General features: G+C 54.4%; 3 protein-coding genes across 3 annotated transcripts; all 3 read left to right on the top strand.

Moving 5' to 3' along the window:
• Positions 1-1,583: 1,583 nt before the first annotated feature.
• NCS54_00735400 (Hypothetical protein) lies at positions 1,584-2,533 on the top strand (the record flags this gene model as incomplete). The annotated part of the gene is made up of 2 exons (XM_053152785.1): positions 1,584-1,905; positions 2,031-2,533. 2 exons carry the CDS (start codon positions 1,584-1,586, stop codon positions 2,531-2,533), a joined length of 825 nt encoding a protein of 274 aa, XP_053008760.1.
• A 6,527-nt stretch (positions 2,534-9,060) lies between these two features.
• NCS54_00735300 (Polynucleotide adenylyltransferase) lies at positions 9,061-13,048 on the top strand (the record flags this gene model as incomplete). The annotated part of the gene is made up of 4 exons (XM_053152784.1): positions 9,061-10,087; positions 10,135-10,206; positions 10,256-10,474; positions 10,524-13,048. 4 exons carry the CDS (start codon positions 9,061-9,063, stop codon positions 13,046-13,048), a joined length of 3,843 nt encoding a protein of 1,280 aa, XP_053008759.1.
• A 1,314-nt stretch (positions 13,049-14,362) lies between these two features.
• NCS54_00735200 (Hypothetical protein) lies at positions 14,363-15,337 on the top strand (the record flags this gene model as incomplete). Its single annotated transcript, XM_053152783.1, has 1 exon — positions 14,363-15,337. One exon carries the CDS (start codon positions 14,363-14,365, stop codon positions 15,335-15,337), a length of 975 nt encoding a protein of 324 aa, XP_053008758.1.
• Positions 15,338-15,804: the final 467 nt, after the last annotated feature.

Genomic DNA, 15,804 nt, shown 5'->3' with positions numbered 1-15,804 from the left:
CCTTAAAGACCAGGCCTCTTTGTGCCTTGTGAGTACCCGGCTGGTCGCCCCATATACCACTCCAAGATGAGGTCAACCAGGTTCTTCGCCACCTTGCGTGTGGTTGCTGAAGCCGTCCAGGTTCCTGCGTCCATGTCCCAAGACCTGAGACTTCTGACACTGAGCGGAACCTCTTTGGCGTCTTGGGTGCCTTTCGCAGGCTGTCCTCACCCTCCAAAACATGAATGTCGGCCTTCTCAAGACCCACTCTCTCGTGGTTGTGTTGACTACACTCTCGACATTGGACAGGTTGAGCTGTTGGTGCGGATATCTGGTCAGTATCTTATTGCACGAGTCTCCGACACCCAAACTCCCCTGGCATAGGGCAGTTGCTCCCTTGGTGCAACCTAAGAGACGCCTGCTGACGAAGACATACCAGTCTCGAGTTAGGACCTAGGCTCCCTGGCGTTATGGCATATGTCAAGACCGAATTCCCAACTTTGGACCCTGATTGCTCCCCTGCGACTCATGAGTTTCAAGCTGTCGTCGCTCAGGGCTACTCAACGGGCTGTGTTAGTTCGTCTTCCAGACACCTACCTCGATTCCAACCAGCAGCATCAACTATCACAAGTCTTCTCAGTGACCTATCCACCTAACAGCCCTGGCAAGTCTCGTCCATCCATAGGCAGATTCCATAACTTGAGACCGTTTGTGGATGATGCTCTACAGGACTTTTGCTGAGGGCGAACACGTCCCCGTCTCCCAGCAGAGCGATACTCATGCTTGTCCACTTGGACAGTCACTGGTACTGGATCGGATAGACAACGCTAAGGCGTCGTACTCGGCTCGTCTCTTAGGAAGCATGTCTCTGGGACTTTCGTTCGCTTGAGCGACGCAGCTTCGCAGTCGGCATGTGCCATGTTCAAGCACCACCACGGACTTATTGAGACGTACAAGTCTATCCCTAGGGGATGGCTGGCTTCTCCTATGCAAGCGCCAGTTTTCGTCTTGCAGGAGTGAGATAGAATGAGTGAAACGTTCAACAGGATTAATTACTGAGTAGGTGAATTGGACCAAGTCGGTATATCGTTGTCACCGCCAGGCGTGTATATGATATCCTTGGTCGATACGGTGGCAGGCTGAGACTTGGCGACATGGCCACTTTTCGCATGCGCCCTGACTACCCAACTCAAACCAGTTGTATTCCAACCCAAGCATGCCATCTTCCTAAATAGCTTTCCCCTCCATTGCTCGTAAAAACTCTCCTCTTCATATTAAACCATCAACTGCAAGGCCATGCCTAGGCTCGTGCGCAAGCCCCCATTCCTCACTAGCGGCCCCCCAGAAGTTTCACAACGCCTGCAGCCTCAACTCCACGTCTTCAACACCAGGGCCATGATGTGATCTGATTACAATCTCTCTCTCTCTCTCTGTCTTTCTTTTCTCTTGAATCAATTGCCGCTGATCTCCCACCCCTTGTCATCCTCGGCCCGAGCCGCAACTGCAAAGCTGACTTGTTCAACCTGTCCCCCCCCTTGTATCTCTTTACCCCTGTCCTTGTATCACTCTGTCCTTTTTTTCCTTCTTGCTCTTCAGTCGACCCAATGCTCTCCAGCCTCACAACAAAGCTGGCCCTCAAAAAGGCCGGCATCCCCAGCGACATCCTTGACTTTCAGCAGCAGCCGGAAAAGTCGTCCAAGTCAAACCAGGATGATCAGCAGCCCCCCCAGAGCTGGGGATCCTGGATGTCGATCCGATCTCTACCGCTCACTGTCCAGCCTTGGCTGAACCCTCCGCCCCCGTCCGTGGCTGTAGGTCGCGTGCCGGGCATCGGGGACAAGGCGCCCGTGGACAGGGAGAGGAGGATCGTGCTCGGCGGCAGGAGGAGGACGCTGCTCGTCTTTCTGCGCTGCGTTGGCTGCGCGTGTATGTTGTCAAATCTCCCAGTTCCCCACGTCGATGCTGCACCTTTACTTTTTCTGTTTCTGCACGACATTCTCTTCATTTCACTCACGAGCCGTTATAACTCATCAGCTGACATGTTAAAAAAGTCGCACAAAAGACTTTCATCAACTTGCGTACTCTATCGAACCGCTACGGTGACGCCCTCACCTGCATAGCCGTCTCGCATGCCTCAGAGCAGGCCACCCAGAAGTGGGTATCGCTCCTGGGCGGCGCTTGGGGCGTCCGCGTCGTCATCGACGAGGACAGAGCCCTGTACGCCGCCTGGGGACTGGGCACCGGCGGCATGTGGTATCTCTTCAACCCTACCACCCAGGTCCAGGGCTGGAAGGAGACGGGGTGGCTAGGGGAGAAGGTGGCCGGGGCCATTCAGAGGAAGGGCCTTGACGACAAGAAGGTCCCAAAGAAGGCCGCCGCATTGGATGACGACGACGAAGACGAGGATGGGCCCTTGACAGTCATGGGGAACAAATGGCAAGAGGCTGGCGCTTTTGCCATCGACGGGACTGGGACTGTTATTTGGGGTGGCAAGGCCATGAGGGCAGATGATGTGATGGAGCTTGAGGATGGAGCCAGGATTTTGTTGGCATAGCAAGCGTTTTCCTTGATATTTAGATTGTATGATAGTGTATATGGCCATAGCAGTTGAGCTACATAGAAGTTGTATATGAATGGCATGGTGTATCAGATGGTCAGGCCTCAGTCAACGTCAATTGATGGATGGCCAACTCTTCCGATCCTCCACTCCGCAGAGAAGAATCAAGTCCAGTACCCAGTTCATCTGGTCCCGCCGTCTCATACCTGGCATCACCTGTCGAGGACATAAGCGACTCGAGCTGACCTGGCCGATCCGATCCGATCCTCCCCCACAGATTCCCGAATATACCTAGGAAGCCCAGGCCGGCATTCGCAGACCCAAGCGCCCATGATCTGTACAAAAGTAAATGTTTTCATCGTATGGATGTTGTTATAGTTGCGGGGGACCCTAGGCTTCTTGATCGATAGCCTGTCCTTGGGATGAGTGGACCGTTTCTTGTCATGTCGCAAAATCCCCACCGTCAAATGTGACAAAGTCCGCACAACTACGCCGAACACCGTTGTCGAAGCGGCCGACTCCGGGTTGTGGGCAATTACTGGAGAGTTTGCAGTGACTAACTAGCCAATGAGCCGGTTAAAGTTTCGAATTCGACACGAAAACGAGAGCCTGCACTTTGCTTGTAGAGAAGTGGTTCAACTCGAGCCTGTTAGCAGGATTTCAACGCACCAAAAGGACCAGACAGGCTGAGTGTCGCTCTCTTGTTGCCATCGAAAGGCATTTCAAGATGCACAACAAGCCCAAGTTCAGTTCCAACACTGAAAGAGGCAATGGGCTCAGGGGATTGAGCACTGCAGTCATGGTGCCTCGGGATGGTTTGCGGGACACTCTTTTCAGGGGCTTGAAGTACAAGCAAGAAACCAGTTTCGATGCCCTGGTTGAGCCGCAAATGTCATTCGCCTTCTGCAGAGGAGATTACGGAGCAACTTGCATCGTATATCCACTCAGTGACAACCTGCGCGTATTTCCTTGATCGTTTGACAGACAGTGGATGCCCCAAAACAAAACCCAATGGGCCGAGGCTGAACTCGAGATATCAAGATCGACAAGGAAATTAGTTGTGCCTGATGGAGGTTTGAAGTCGTCCCTGGTTTGTGACGTGGCATACCAATGGCTGATGATCCAGCTTGGTCAAGGCGATGCATTTGCCACGCTGGCAAAGATGGCTTCAAGTTGGCTCAACCGAACAGAGGAATGTCGCCATCAGGGCCGAATGTCCACGTTTGAGATGTCCATTTCAGGTCGTGATCCTCGGACTCAGGGTCTGGGTAAGTTGGCAAACCAAGCGAGAAGAGGGACTCTTCCAATCATGTGCAAAACTCGGCGTGCCTCTGAAGGACTTTGACGTCTCGAAAGTCGAGAGTGAAAGCGACCAAGGCTGCACCAGGGGTTAATATCGCTTCTCTAACAGATCTTAGCCGAGACACCCAGCACTCTGAGGCAGAGCAGTGGCCAGCTATGATCTGTTTCCCTGCCCGGCTTTCATGTCGTACAAAGAGACCAGCTGAGCCGGCTAAAGACTGACGTTTGATCTGGCCAAATAGAAAAGGCAAGCATGTCGTTTGCTTCGCAAGGATCATGCTCGTCAAGGCTGATCTATCAGGCTGCCTGCGTCAGGCTGGATCCAATACCACGAGATATATATTCGCCATCACCAGCCCCGGCAGTGGTGAAACCGGCAAACGGCCACTGGACCAGTCAGCTCCAGACGCGTCGGAGAGAAAAGAAAGCCACGTGAACTGTCAAGCACCGGCAAACAGACTATCGACAGTAATGTGACCAGGGGGTGATAATTGAGGCCTGCGTTATCGAGCCGAACTAGGCGATTTTGGCCAAGGTGAAAGCGCTTGCTTTCATCCTAACGGGCCTGGAACAATTCAGCTGAGCTCAACTGTGAAATGACTACTTGGTCGCCAAGATAGCTCGAGATTGGTGTTTGCAAGCCTCAATTGCACGTGGATGCGAAACAAAACAAGGCGAATGCCTCACAGTCTCGAAATGCGCTGAGCCTTGCTTGCACGCTTCGAGACTATGAATCATAGCCAAGCAAACAAACAAGGCAAGGCATTAGTTAAGAAGGTGACATTACGAGACGAAAAGAGAAGAAGAGAAACCAAGATGGTTGGGGCTGTCTCGTCGGGTCGTTCGTTCAGCCAGCCGCCTGTATCAGCATCAGGTAAGTCGCTGCAATTGAGTTTTCGCTCGTACCTGCGCATCAATGCAAGACCATCAGCCACGTATCGTCAGCCTGAAGTCAGCTTCAGTGGGACAAAAAGTCAAGCAGAAACAGGGCCTGGGCGCTGAGTGGCCGCACCGCACACTGTGCTTCAGGAACCGTCTCTTGAAAATGTGTGGTTGTACCCGACCTGAGATGGCGGCCGCGAGGCGTTTGCAAGTGCGCCATCGGGAAATCCGAACCTGGGCTGGTAAGCGGGAGAGGGAAAGAGAGACACCGGCCAGTGTATAGTCTAATCTACGTGTAGGACTATAAACGGCCTGGGATCTCGAGCATTGACGGGAACCTCGTGACCTGGACGTGGCTGACCGAGATCCGATACTCTTCTGCTGAGTGAGCAGGTCAGCGCGAACGCCAGGAATAGATACGGAGGATACGAATGTGCTGTATCCGTGAGTAAAGATAGAATACGAAACCTATGGCGGAGGAATACGACCAGCGTAAAGGTAGCCTCGCGTCGGCCCCTTTGCGCGTTGCCGTCATCTCGCAGGGCGGCGCATCCACGGGTGCAAGGGACGAGCTTGTTTTTGTTGCTTCTTGAAGCGGATCTCGGATAACCCTTTTCCAATTCGATCGAGACGAGAACCTAACGATGCAGAAAAGGGATGGCCCAGAAAGCCAGGCGGTGGCCAGGAAGGGAGAATGACCACACGAGTCTGATCCGATCCGACCCAGAGGTATGACGATGGGGCCAGGTCCTGGGATGCAATGTATATCAAAGTGTAAGAGGCGGGCATTGATGAGACATGGCCAGTCTCCTCTCCTGCTGAACTGAACTGGACTGGACGATACGAGGTGCACCTTTTGGATAGACGCTGTAGATCAATCCCTCTCTCCCTTTGATACATACGGATAGCCTGTGCTACACACGCAGCAGCCGCACCAACTGACCCCCGGTCCATTTCCCCGTACCACCGACCGGTCCCCGGAGCAGTGGGAAATGGGAAGAGGGGGGTGTGTCTCTCCTCGGCGCGTCAATTAGAACAGCGCTAGACTCCAGAGTAGCGAACAAAAGTCAAATCGATAACTTGGCCTCTGGAACCCTGAGAATTCGATAGTTTGGTGGAGAATGAAGATTGTTCAGCCAGCCCGTGACGGCAGAGTTGAGAAGGGGACTATTCGAGGTCGTCATTGCTCCCAGGGGAAAGGAGAAAAAACAACCTTTGTCGGTTGCTGAAGGTTCAGCATCCTCGCCGTCAACGATACAGCCCAGCCCGCCTCCGCTCGCAACCTCGCGACAACAACTTACCCCTGCTTGGCTTCTGAACCTTGACCTGACGCGCCCCGGGCGTGACAGATGACGGGCTCTGAGATGGGCCATCCGTGTGCTGGCCTGGCAGGACCGCAATAGGGAGGACAGGACAAGGAGCAGGAGGAGGAGGAGCAGGTACACGGGCCGCGAGTGGGCTCGTTCATCAATCAATTCCATTCAAATCTTCTGGCTGTCTGTCTATTTTCGCCTCCGTCATTCATACGAGTGTCCCTCAAGAAAGTAAATAGAACGGCCGGCTCCGAGTGCGGGTATTCGATCAAAACTGATTCAGCTTGGACAATCGAGGGCGGGAAATCTTGTGGTCTCAGTAGACATGATATGATGATGAAGAAAGAAGAGCCAACAAGCTACATACCTGCAGAGTAAAGAATATGATTCCAACGTCGCCCTTTGAATCCCAAAAGGGGACACGCGAGGTCTCGCCTCCGCACACACGCACATGCCTACCACCACACAAGCGACAATGGGACATGGAAAGACAAGCTGTAGCTGTAGCTGCACGTCTCTCCGCAATTATCATGCGCTGTCGGCCTCTTCATTTGAGGCTGCATCTCAATAATTACCCGCCACGGACGGACATTTACGGCGGCAGCAGAAAGGCCTGCTAATTGCTAATTCTGGGCTTCTGTCGGTCGCACCGGTCGCGTACCTGATTCTGCCGGTCCCTTAGACAGAGCCAAATCCTCCTCCCGTAAGAAACAAAGGAGAATCCTGAGTTTGAGGGGAATTGGAGGACCGACCTCTCGGAATCCAGAACCCGCCCTCCACCAAAACCTGGTGAGAGAGCCTCCTTGATGGCTGGCTACCGGTCGGAGAGGTACCGGCCGAGACTGTTCCTCTGGATCAAGCTCCTCTCCAGGGACGGGTCGTGACTTGGCGGCGCCGTAGCAGCACAACAGGGCAAGGGCCCAAGGCATGGATCACGGCCAGGAGTCATCCATGGGAGAGACGCGGGTGGGACACACGGGGCGCGTCAGGGGGGGAGAGAGTACAGAATCAGGGTCCCCGTTCGGCAGCGCATCGGCCAAGGCCCCTGGTAGAGACTGACACAGCGCTAGCCAGGAAGTGCAGTTCTAAATTGACAAGAGGATGGCCTGTTTGGAGGAGGAATATCCGTATCTTGAGTTTGATGGGTTGAGGTGCACCTAGAGAAGGAGAGGCAATCTTGGGTGCATCTGCAAGCCCGCGTCCGTCCCGTCATCTCGGCCAACGCTCCAATGGCACAGTTGCAACCTCTAACGAACCGCACACAGTGCATCTCTCTTGTTAGGATCCCTGACGGGCTTTGTCCATGGATCCCAGCGGCCCTATTGCTTCGCTAACTATTGCGGAGGCTGCTGCCACGCGCTGGACGGTACAGTAGGCACAGTCAGGTGGATCTCGCTATTCTACGGGCATGTTCCCCCCTAGCACACGCCGGAAGCTGGGCCTGGCTCGAGATGGCCCTGGTGCTGGCCCCGTTCTGCGCCCTGTTACTGCTGGAGGAACCTACTGATTCCCTCCCCCCCCTTTGCCGTCAATTACCATCTCATATTGCCTATCCCATCCCATTGCCCTCTCGGGTGTCCCGCGTCCCTTTTTCCATCTGCTGAAAGGGCCTTGTTGAGGCTGTCGCTTGGCAGTGGGACCCTCCGCTCGCTATCGGCGCAGGCGCCCATTGGATTTTCGCCCGTCCGCGCGTGGACGGATGGATGTCGGGTCATGGAAACACTGTACCGGCACTGTGATTGCCCTGCTAAACGGCCATGTTGGCTTTCCACTTTCTGACGAGAGGCGTTTGGTAGCAGAAATGTACCGAGTTTGTGTCAACAGACGGGATAAACTGGCAAAAGTCCACACCCTGCTGAGGTGAGAGCGAACATCGAAATGAGTGAGCTTATCCCGGGGCTCCGAGGGACACGCTGCGCTGCAGTTGCACATGATGATAATACCGGACAATTCATGCAGGTACAGTGTGCAAACCGAGATCCTCGCACCTCCGTCCATCCATGGACATCCCCTCCCCTCAGTGGCACTCGACACGCTCAGTGGAGGGTGGGCCATGTGCTGGACTTGCAAGGTACCAACTCTACTAACTCCCGTCCTCTCACGCACAGCTCACACACAGCACACCTGCATCCGCCATACTACATTGGAACCCCAATCCCAATCCCAGACCCAGATCCAGCCAGAAGCACCAAAAAGGACGGCACTTGGAGGACGGGCTCGGTCTCTCTTGCTTGTGTGTCTCTCTCTCACTCAGCCTGTCCTGTCCTGTCCCGCTTGGCTCTACTACTCCATTCGCATTTGTTGCTTTGCTTCTTTCTCTTCTCAATCATCATTCTCTCTCCATCTTCTCGGTACTACTTGCTCGCTCTCCTTCGCATCATCTCAGAAACCAACCCATTCACCCTCTCCCCCACGAGGTGAACCGGCGTCCCTCGCACCGAGCGACCCCTTTTGGCAAGGACCCCCCCACAACCAAGCGTCTCGGTCCCATACACAGTCCACGTCCATCCGTTCACCATCCTCGAATCCTCCATTTCCATCATTATCCCGCGCCCCGGGGCTTCGCCGTTATACCAAAAAAAGCTGCCTCGTCCTCGCACAACAAACCACAACCAACACACGCTCTTCGACTTTGAAAGGGCGCTGTTCTCGTTTCTTGCCTCTTTTCCACGACGGTTTTTTAGTTTTTATTTTCGCCAGTAGCCTTGCTTCAACTGCTTTGTCTCGACGATTCATCCTCGCTATTTCCGCCGTCCGCCTTGGCTTTTCCCCGAACAGCGCCTCGTGGTCATCTTCGCCCCCTGCTCCTTTGGCTGTGCATTGGTTCGGATACAGAGGCCTCGACGCTCCCTCCAGTCCTCAATACCCTCGCCGTCGCTTCTTTGCTCTCAATTTCTGTCATCTCTTGTCGGCATCAAGAAAAGAATACCCTCCAAGACTCTCTATAGACAAGACAGCCTCGTCGACGCCTGTTGTCGCCTCCCCGCACTCCTTTGAAACTGTCCCGGGGCTCGCTCGCTGCTCCATATGGACACCCAGACCACAACGGCCGAACCTCAACATCCCTATCCCCCAAGTCCTTGGAACACGGTCTCGACGATAACATCGAGCACGACGAGTTCGACGACGGCCTCGACGACGAGCAGCCACAGCGCTCCCGCCGCCGACGGCTCCTTCTTCCCCGACCCGGCCGCCACCCAGTTTCACTCTCATCTCGACTTCCTCCCCTTTCTCCTCCCCCAGCAGTCCAACATCTACCACGCCCAGCTCCTACACTACAACAAGCTCATCTCGCCCGCCCGCGGAGGCGGCCTGCAGACGCCGCCGCTCCCTCCCGTCGTCTCCGCTCCCCATATCCAGGCCGCGCCCAGGTCGCGATCTTCTAGCAAGGTGTCGCTCAAGGACGCATCCGCCGGTAAGGGGAACACAGGAGGAGGCCATGGGAGCAGGTCACATCAGAACTCAGACAAGAGTCGCTCGGTTGTAACCTCCATGGAGGTTCCGCCCAAGATGCCTTCCAAACAGTCGGCCGACTCATCGAGGCCTGTGCCCCGTCGATCCGCGCCCTCGGCTCAGTCCCATTCCAGCTCTGTGCCCTCGACGCCTCATCAGCACGCTCGTCAATTTTCCTTTGAGGATCGCGAGCCGTCCCCTACCGGCACAAACAATCACTCTCCTCGATCCGCCTACTCCGAGACAAATAGCACCCTACCGTCGCTGCGGCCTTTGCCACCGCGATTAGGGGGCTGCAAGTATGAGACGGCCCAGATCAACTCTAGAAGGAGGATACCTTATTCGGTCGGCAACGACCGTCTTGAGAAGCTGGACTTGCAGACGGTAAAAAGCAAGCTGACCGAGGATGAGGAGCGAAAGTTGGCGACCGACATGCGAGAAGTCTATGACCGACTGCTGCCCACTGCCGCTGTCGAGGAGAACCGCAAGAAGCTGGTGCTGAAGCTTGAAAAGATCTTCAACGACGAGTGGCCTGGACACGACATCCGTGTTCATCTGTTTGGTTCTTCTGGAAATCTCCTTTGTTCGGATGACTCTGATGGTTTGTTGACTCCGCATTTCCCGTAAGCCACATCTAACCGGACCTAGTGGATATCTGCATCACCACCTCGTGGCGCGAATTGGAGGGTGTTTGCATGATCGCCGACCTCCTGGCGCGACGTATGTGCCTCGCCCGCCCACCCAACTGTAACCCGCTGACAACGCATAGGGGGAATGGAAAAGGTTGTCTGCATTTCGGCAGCCAAGGTGCCAATTGTCAAGATCTGGGATCCTGAATTGGGCCTTGCCTGCGACATGAATGTCAACAACACCCTTGCTCTCGAGAACACCCGCATGGTTCGAACATATATAGACACCGACCCTCGAGTTCGTGAGCTTGCCATGATTGTCAAGTATTGGACCCGGAGGAGGATAGTCAATGATGCGGGTACGTTTCACTTTTCCTCTTGCCGCAGATCTGGCTGACCGTTTTGTAGCGTTCGGCGGCACATTGAGCTCTTACACTTGGATTTGCTTGATCATCGCGTTCCTGCAGCTCCGAAGCCCTCCCGTCCTCCCCGCGCTGCATCAGCTGTCACACAAGCTTCCCAGGCCGGACGGTACTATGCCCGACTTTGCCGACGATCTCGGGAAGCTGTCTGGTTTTGGAAACAAGAACAAGTCATCGGTCGCCGAGCTTCTGTTCCAGTTCTTTCGCTTCTACGCGCACGAGTTTGACTACGATAAGCACGTTCTCTCGGTCCGTCTCGGAAAGCTAGTTACCAAGCATGAAAAGAAGTGGCACTATGCGATTAACAACCAACTCTGCGTCGAAGAGCCGTTCAACACCTCCCGTAACCTCGGGAACACGGCCGACGAGTACTCGTTCCGGGGATTGCATATGGAACTTCGACGAGCGTTCGACTTGATTTCAGTGGCGAACTTGGAAGAAGCGTGCGAACCGTACGTGTTTCCCAAAGAGGAGGAGAGAGTTTGGTCCCGACCACCACCGCAATCTCGGCCTGTCCTGCTGCGCAGCTCGTCGCAGACACATTCTGGACGTGGCGGTCGTGGAAACCACCGCGGTGGACGACACAACAACAATTTTCACCGGAACAACGGGGGGAATCGGCGAGCATCGTCGGGCGTTCCCCAATATGATGCCAACAACACCAATAACGTGTATATCCCGCAGGTCAACATGCAGCAGGACCTGCAGTGGTATCAGAACCCGCAGTTCCAGTTCCAGTATACACAGCAAGATCTCATGACCCAGATGGCATATCACCAGGAGAACATGCGGCTGTTGTATGCTTCTCAGTCACCAGCATTTATGCAGCACCAGGCCCAGGCTCAGGCTCAGGCCATGAACCAGCAGCAGCAGAGGATGTCAACCAGCACAGGCTCCAATCAGCAACAGCAGCAGCAACAGTCCACGGACCGTTCAAGGACGAATTCCTTCGACAACCCACCACTGAGCGCGCCCCTGCGACCTGATTTGTATGCCCTGTATGGAATGACTCTGGGGGGGCCTTTCTTCCCCCAGGCAGGTGGCTACGGAACGTACCCTTCGTCTCCAGCTAGTACCAATGGCGCAACCCAGGACTTTCGTCGTTCCATGCAGCGATCAGGAGCGAACAATGAGGCAGGTGGCTCAACGAACGGTACTCTGCGGTCACACTCTCAGCCCGCATCCCGATCTCCGTCAACGCAGGCAGCTGGGAACTACTTTGGTAACCAGCAAGTCAATGGCACTGCCAACCCTCGTAGCATGAATGGTGTTCCAATCCCGAGTTTCATGTCTGACGACACAGATTTCGACGAGACCCCCAAGGCCCATACCGACTCTCCACAGTCGGAAGAGGGCAAGTATGCCGCGTTCTACTTGACAGAGAGCCCTAGCCCCGGTAAACAATCTCAAAAGTCGCAGCCTGTTTCCAATGGTATTGCCTTTGGGGACCTCAGCCAAAACTCCAGCCCAGGTCGTCGACGACTCTCGACAGATCAGCTTCCGCAGACAATTCTCGACCGCAGGATGAGAAGGACATCCCGATCGCCCTCGCCGCTGGGACACTCGCGCGCTTTCTCTGCGAGCACCGCATCGGCGCCACTTGCACAGGCCCCTTTCCCTGGAAGCCAGAACAAGAATCTCTCTCGACCCTTGGTTGTCAATGGGTCATGTCTGAAGACAAGTGTCATCCAGAGCCCGCGCCAACCATCGGGCTCAGAGAGCAATGCTTCAGAAGACTCTTCCAACTTTGAGAACCCTCTCCAGATCAACGTTGGAAACGGTGTGCCAAGTTACCCCGTTGACGGCCCAGTTGTCTCGTCAAGTGCACCAGAAGAGGCAACGGCCAAGCAAGGGGTCTCTAACCAAGTTCCTGTTGTAGCGAACGGAACCACACCGCATATGGCCCCATCAACAGCTGATGATCCATCATTCCGAGAGCGTATCTTGATGATGAACACATACTACATGGCGGCCTCTAATCTCGCGCAAGAACCTGTGGCGGGAACTTCACGTCTGTCGCCCTCTACTCGACAGCGTTTGATGTCCCGTCAGCAGAATGGTATCGCGCCGCTTGATCTCGCCATCGCTGAGCATCGGATTGATCGCCCTGTTGGTCAAGATTTTGCTCATCTCTCTCCAGTGTACGAGAACCGTACTCCTTCTCCCACAGTGGTTCGAAAGCCGGATGGACCTTTGAAATCAGACAAGCAAGCTACACAGAACAGCCCCAAGGCATCACGGGCAGATGGTTCCAAGGCAGGCCAGAAGCCTGACGAGCGAGTGCAGGATTCCCAGGATGGACCGAAGCCTCAAAAGGGCCAGAAAGCCACTGCGCAGTCTCAGAAGGTCAACGGAGTCCGAGAGAACGGCCACGTCCGCGGGGCTAAGAGCGAAAGCGACGGAGGCTGGCAAAAGGCGGGCAAGGGAAAGAAGAAGGGTGCCAACAATGCCGCAAATCAAGGGAACGGCGAACAGCTTCCCAAGCTTGAATCCGAGCGCAAGGGAGGTTGAAGTGGATGCCACCGGGAACTACCGATGGAATATCTCGTGTAGTGACACGCAACCCAAGGTGGCAAGGACACCTCACGGGGTTTCGCCCGGGACGACGACGATCGCTTGATTTATCAACTGGCATATCGCCATTTTGGATAGGACGGACCGCAGCCTCGGCGCCGCTCCTAGCCACCGACGCCGTGTCAGGGATGCTTCGCGGGACGAGAATGGGACACGTTGGACACTATTCTGGATGGGATCCGGATAGGTGGAAGATGTTGACATGTGTAGCAAGTGTGTACGATTGATGTCGGGGGGAAGCCATCATCACAGCAACTTATACCACATCGGGTAGTGGTGTTCAGTTACAGATTGGCATGGAAGGCGGACAGGCTGGGAGGGGAGGGGATGGATGGAAGAATGACTGAATGGCCGGCTGGATGGATGAATGGATGGATGCAAAGCAAGGATGGAAAGGAGAGGCGTTGGCGTCTTTCTACACATGGCCGGTTGGGAGGCGTTTTATATACAGTTGCAATTGCATCGAGACAAGCCCATCTGGAAGGGGGGAGGGAGGGAAGCCAGTTTATATCTACAGGCTACACAGGCAGAGGAGGGACCAGCGTTTTTAGATGGTTGTCAGAAAAAGCATGACAGATGTAACGGAGCACAAAAATGACATACCTGAAAGTTTTAATGAATGAATGTTTCTATAGAATGGTGGTGAATTGGGATGATATGAGTGCCTTGCTCGGTGATGAACAACTGGTCGTGATTTCAGCCCTATCTTGTTGGTCCAGTCACACCAAATTCAGCCGCTCCCAATGTCTCACGGCTCTTCGAGATCCCTTGAGGTTTCCTCGGGCGGGGCAGTTCGATGTGTGTGAGCGAGCTGAGAGCGGCATGATGCCGAACTTCCGTCAAGATGACTGTTGCTTGCCATCTCCTCGCTGCAGCTAACCATGTCGCAGGCTGCAAACAGTCACAATCTGAATCATCAATACCTTGGGTACGCGAGCTGCAAGGTTGCGTTTGCGTGTCTTGACAAAGCTCTGTAGTCAGAGCTTATCAAAGGAATGGCTTAATTAGTAAGGCTTAGTGTGAAGGTGGGCTAGGCAAAAAGCTGGTGGGCTGAAGTGGTGCCTAGGGTGTTGGACGGATATTGCGGCGTGTGCGGGATCTGGGATTGAGGGCGGGGAGAATTGGGTTTGGAGGTGACGTTTGATGGAATGAGGGGATGGGTATAAAGAGATGGGTTTGTCTCGTTTGTTTTTACTTCGGTTGTCACAGTCTTTGTCAATTTGAAAACTTGGACGAGATACGACTTTCACAATGAGTATGCTTTCTGCTGAAGTCGCGGAATGGGGCGCTGTACCAAAGCCCATGAGGATCCTCCCTCCTCCCGCTCCCATCCACGAGGAAGAAGTCGAGATTCGAGTCCTCGCTACAGGCCTTCACCAACTCGTCCGCACCCGAGCCGCGGGCAAGCACTACACCTCGACCTCTCTCCCCCACGTCCCCGGAGTCGACGGCGTCGGCGTCAACGTCTCGACGGGGAAGAAGTCCTACTTTACCACTCTCACCACTGGTGAAGGCACCTTTGCTGAGATTGTCAATGTTCCTGTTGAGGATGTTACGGAGCTGCCTGATGGTGTTGATCCTGTTGTTGCGGCTGCGCTTATGAACCCTGTCATGAGTAGCTGGATGGGACTTAAGAAGCGAGTAGATTTTCTCAAGGATAGGAAAGGCAAGGAGGGAAAGCCTTGGAAGGTCCTCATCATGGGAGCTACGAGTGCAAGCGGGAAAATCGCCATCAAAGTTGCCCGCACTCTCGGAGCAACACAAGTCGTCGGCGCGGCTCGCAATAAGGATGCTCTCGCCGCACTTCCTCTCGACTCGACCATCGTTCTTCAAGATCCGCCTACATCCACCGACTTTTCCGCAGCGGCGGACGCTGACGTGGTACTTGATTACCTCTACGGTCCATGGCCAGCAGCATACTTAACAAGCGCCTCAACAGCCTCAGCAAAGAACGCCCTCACATGGGTAGGGATCGGCGCCATGGCCGGCGACGGAGCCGAGATCCCCGCAGCGGGCCTCCGACGACGAGACGTCAGTGTCCGGGGTGCGGGACCGGGGGCCTGGAAGCTGGAGGAGTACGCGGCCGAGGTGCCGGGGATGCTGAACGTGCTTGTCGGGGAGGGCGATGAGGGGATTCGAAGGGTCAAGATGGAGGATGTTGAGGAGGGGTGGAAGAGTAAGGAGAAGGGGAGAGTCGTGTTTGTGTTTGGGGATGAGGCGGTTTGAAGGTATTTTGGGGTGGGATTTCATGGACGGTTATGAATCAGAATGAGAATTATGGCATGGTTTTGTATATCCAGGTCTTTCAAGCCGCTTGTTGCTGTGCCATATTGTGCTACCTATGTACTTTGGTGATGTGTGTGATTGAGCTGTAATTGGGATCCATATGACAAATATACCACAGAAATGCTCTCTTAGATAGGATAAGGGATAAGAAGGAAAGTAAAACCTGATCCAATAATTGACACATTAATGTCATAAGCATCGCCTAGGAATAATTGGTTTCGTTGCCTAATCTGTCGTATTCCACATTCACCCTATATCTCACGATATTTGTTCCTATTTCAAGGCACAGTGAGAATCCTCGGGTTAAGGCTCAGCTCTATTCGCGAGATATCGTGTTGATCTTTTGATCCATGCTCATACGTACCAATGGAAGCCCTCTGCGCCATAGTCAGATTTCCATTCTGAGG

This window comes from Fusarium falciforme, chromosome 5 (assembly GCF_026873545.1).
Source record: "Fusarium falciforme chromosome 5, complete sequence".
Classification (NCBI taxonomy): Eukaryota; Fungi; Ascomycota; class Sordariomycetes; order Hypocreales; family Nectriaceae; genus Fusarium; species Fusarium falciforme.
Note: the sequence above shows the minus strand (reverse complement) of the source record. Positions and strands in the feature narration are given on the sequence as shown.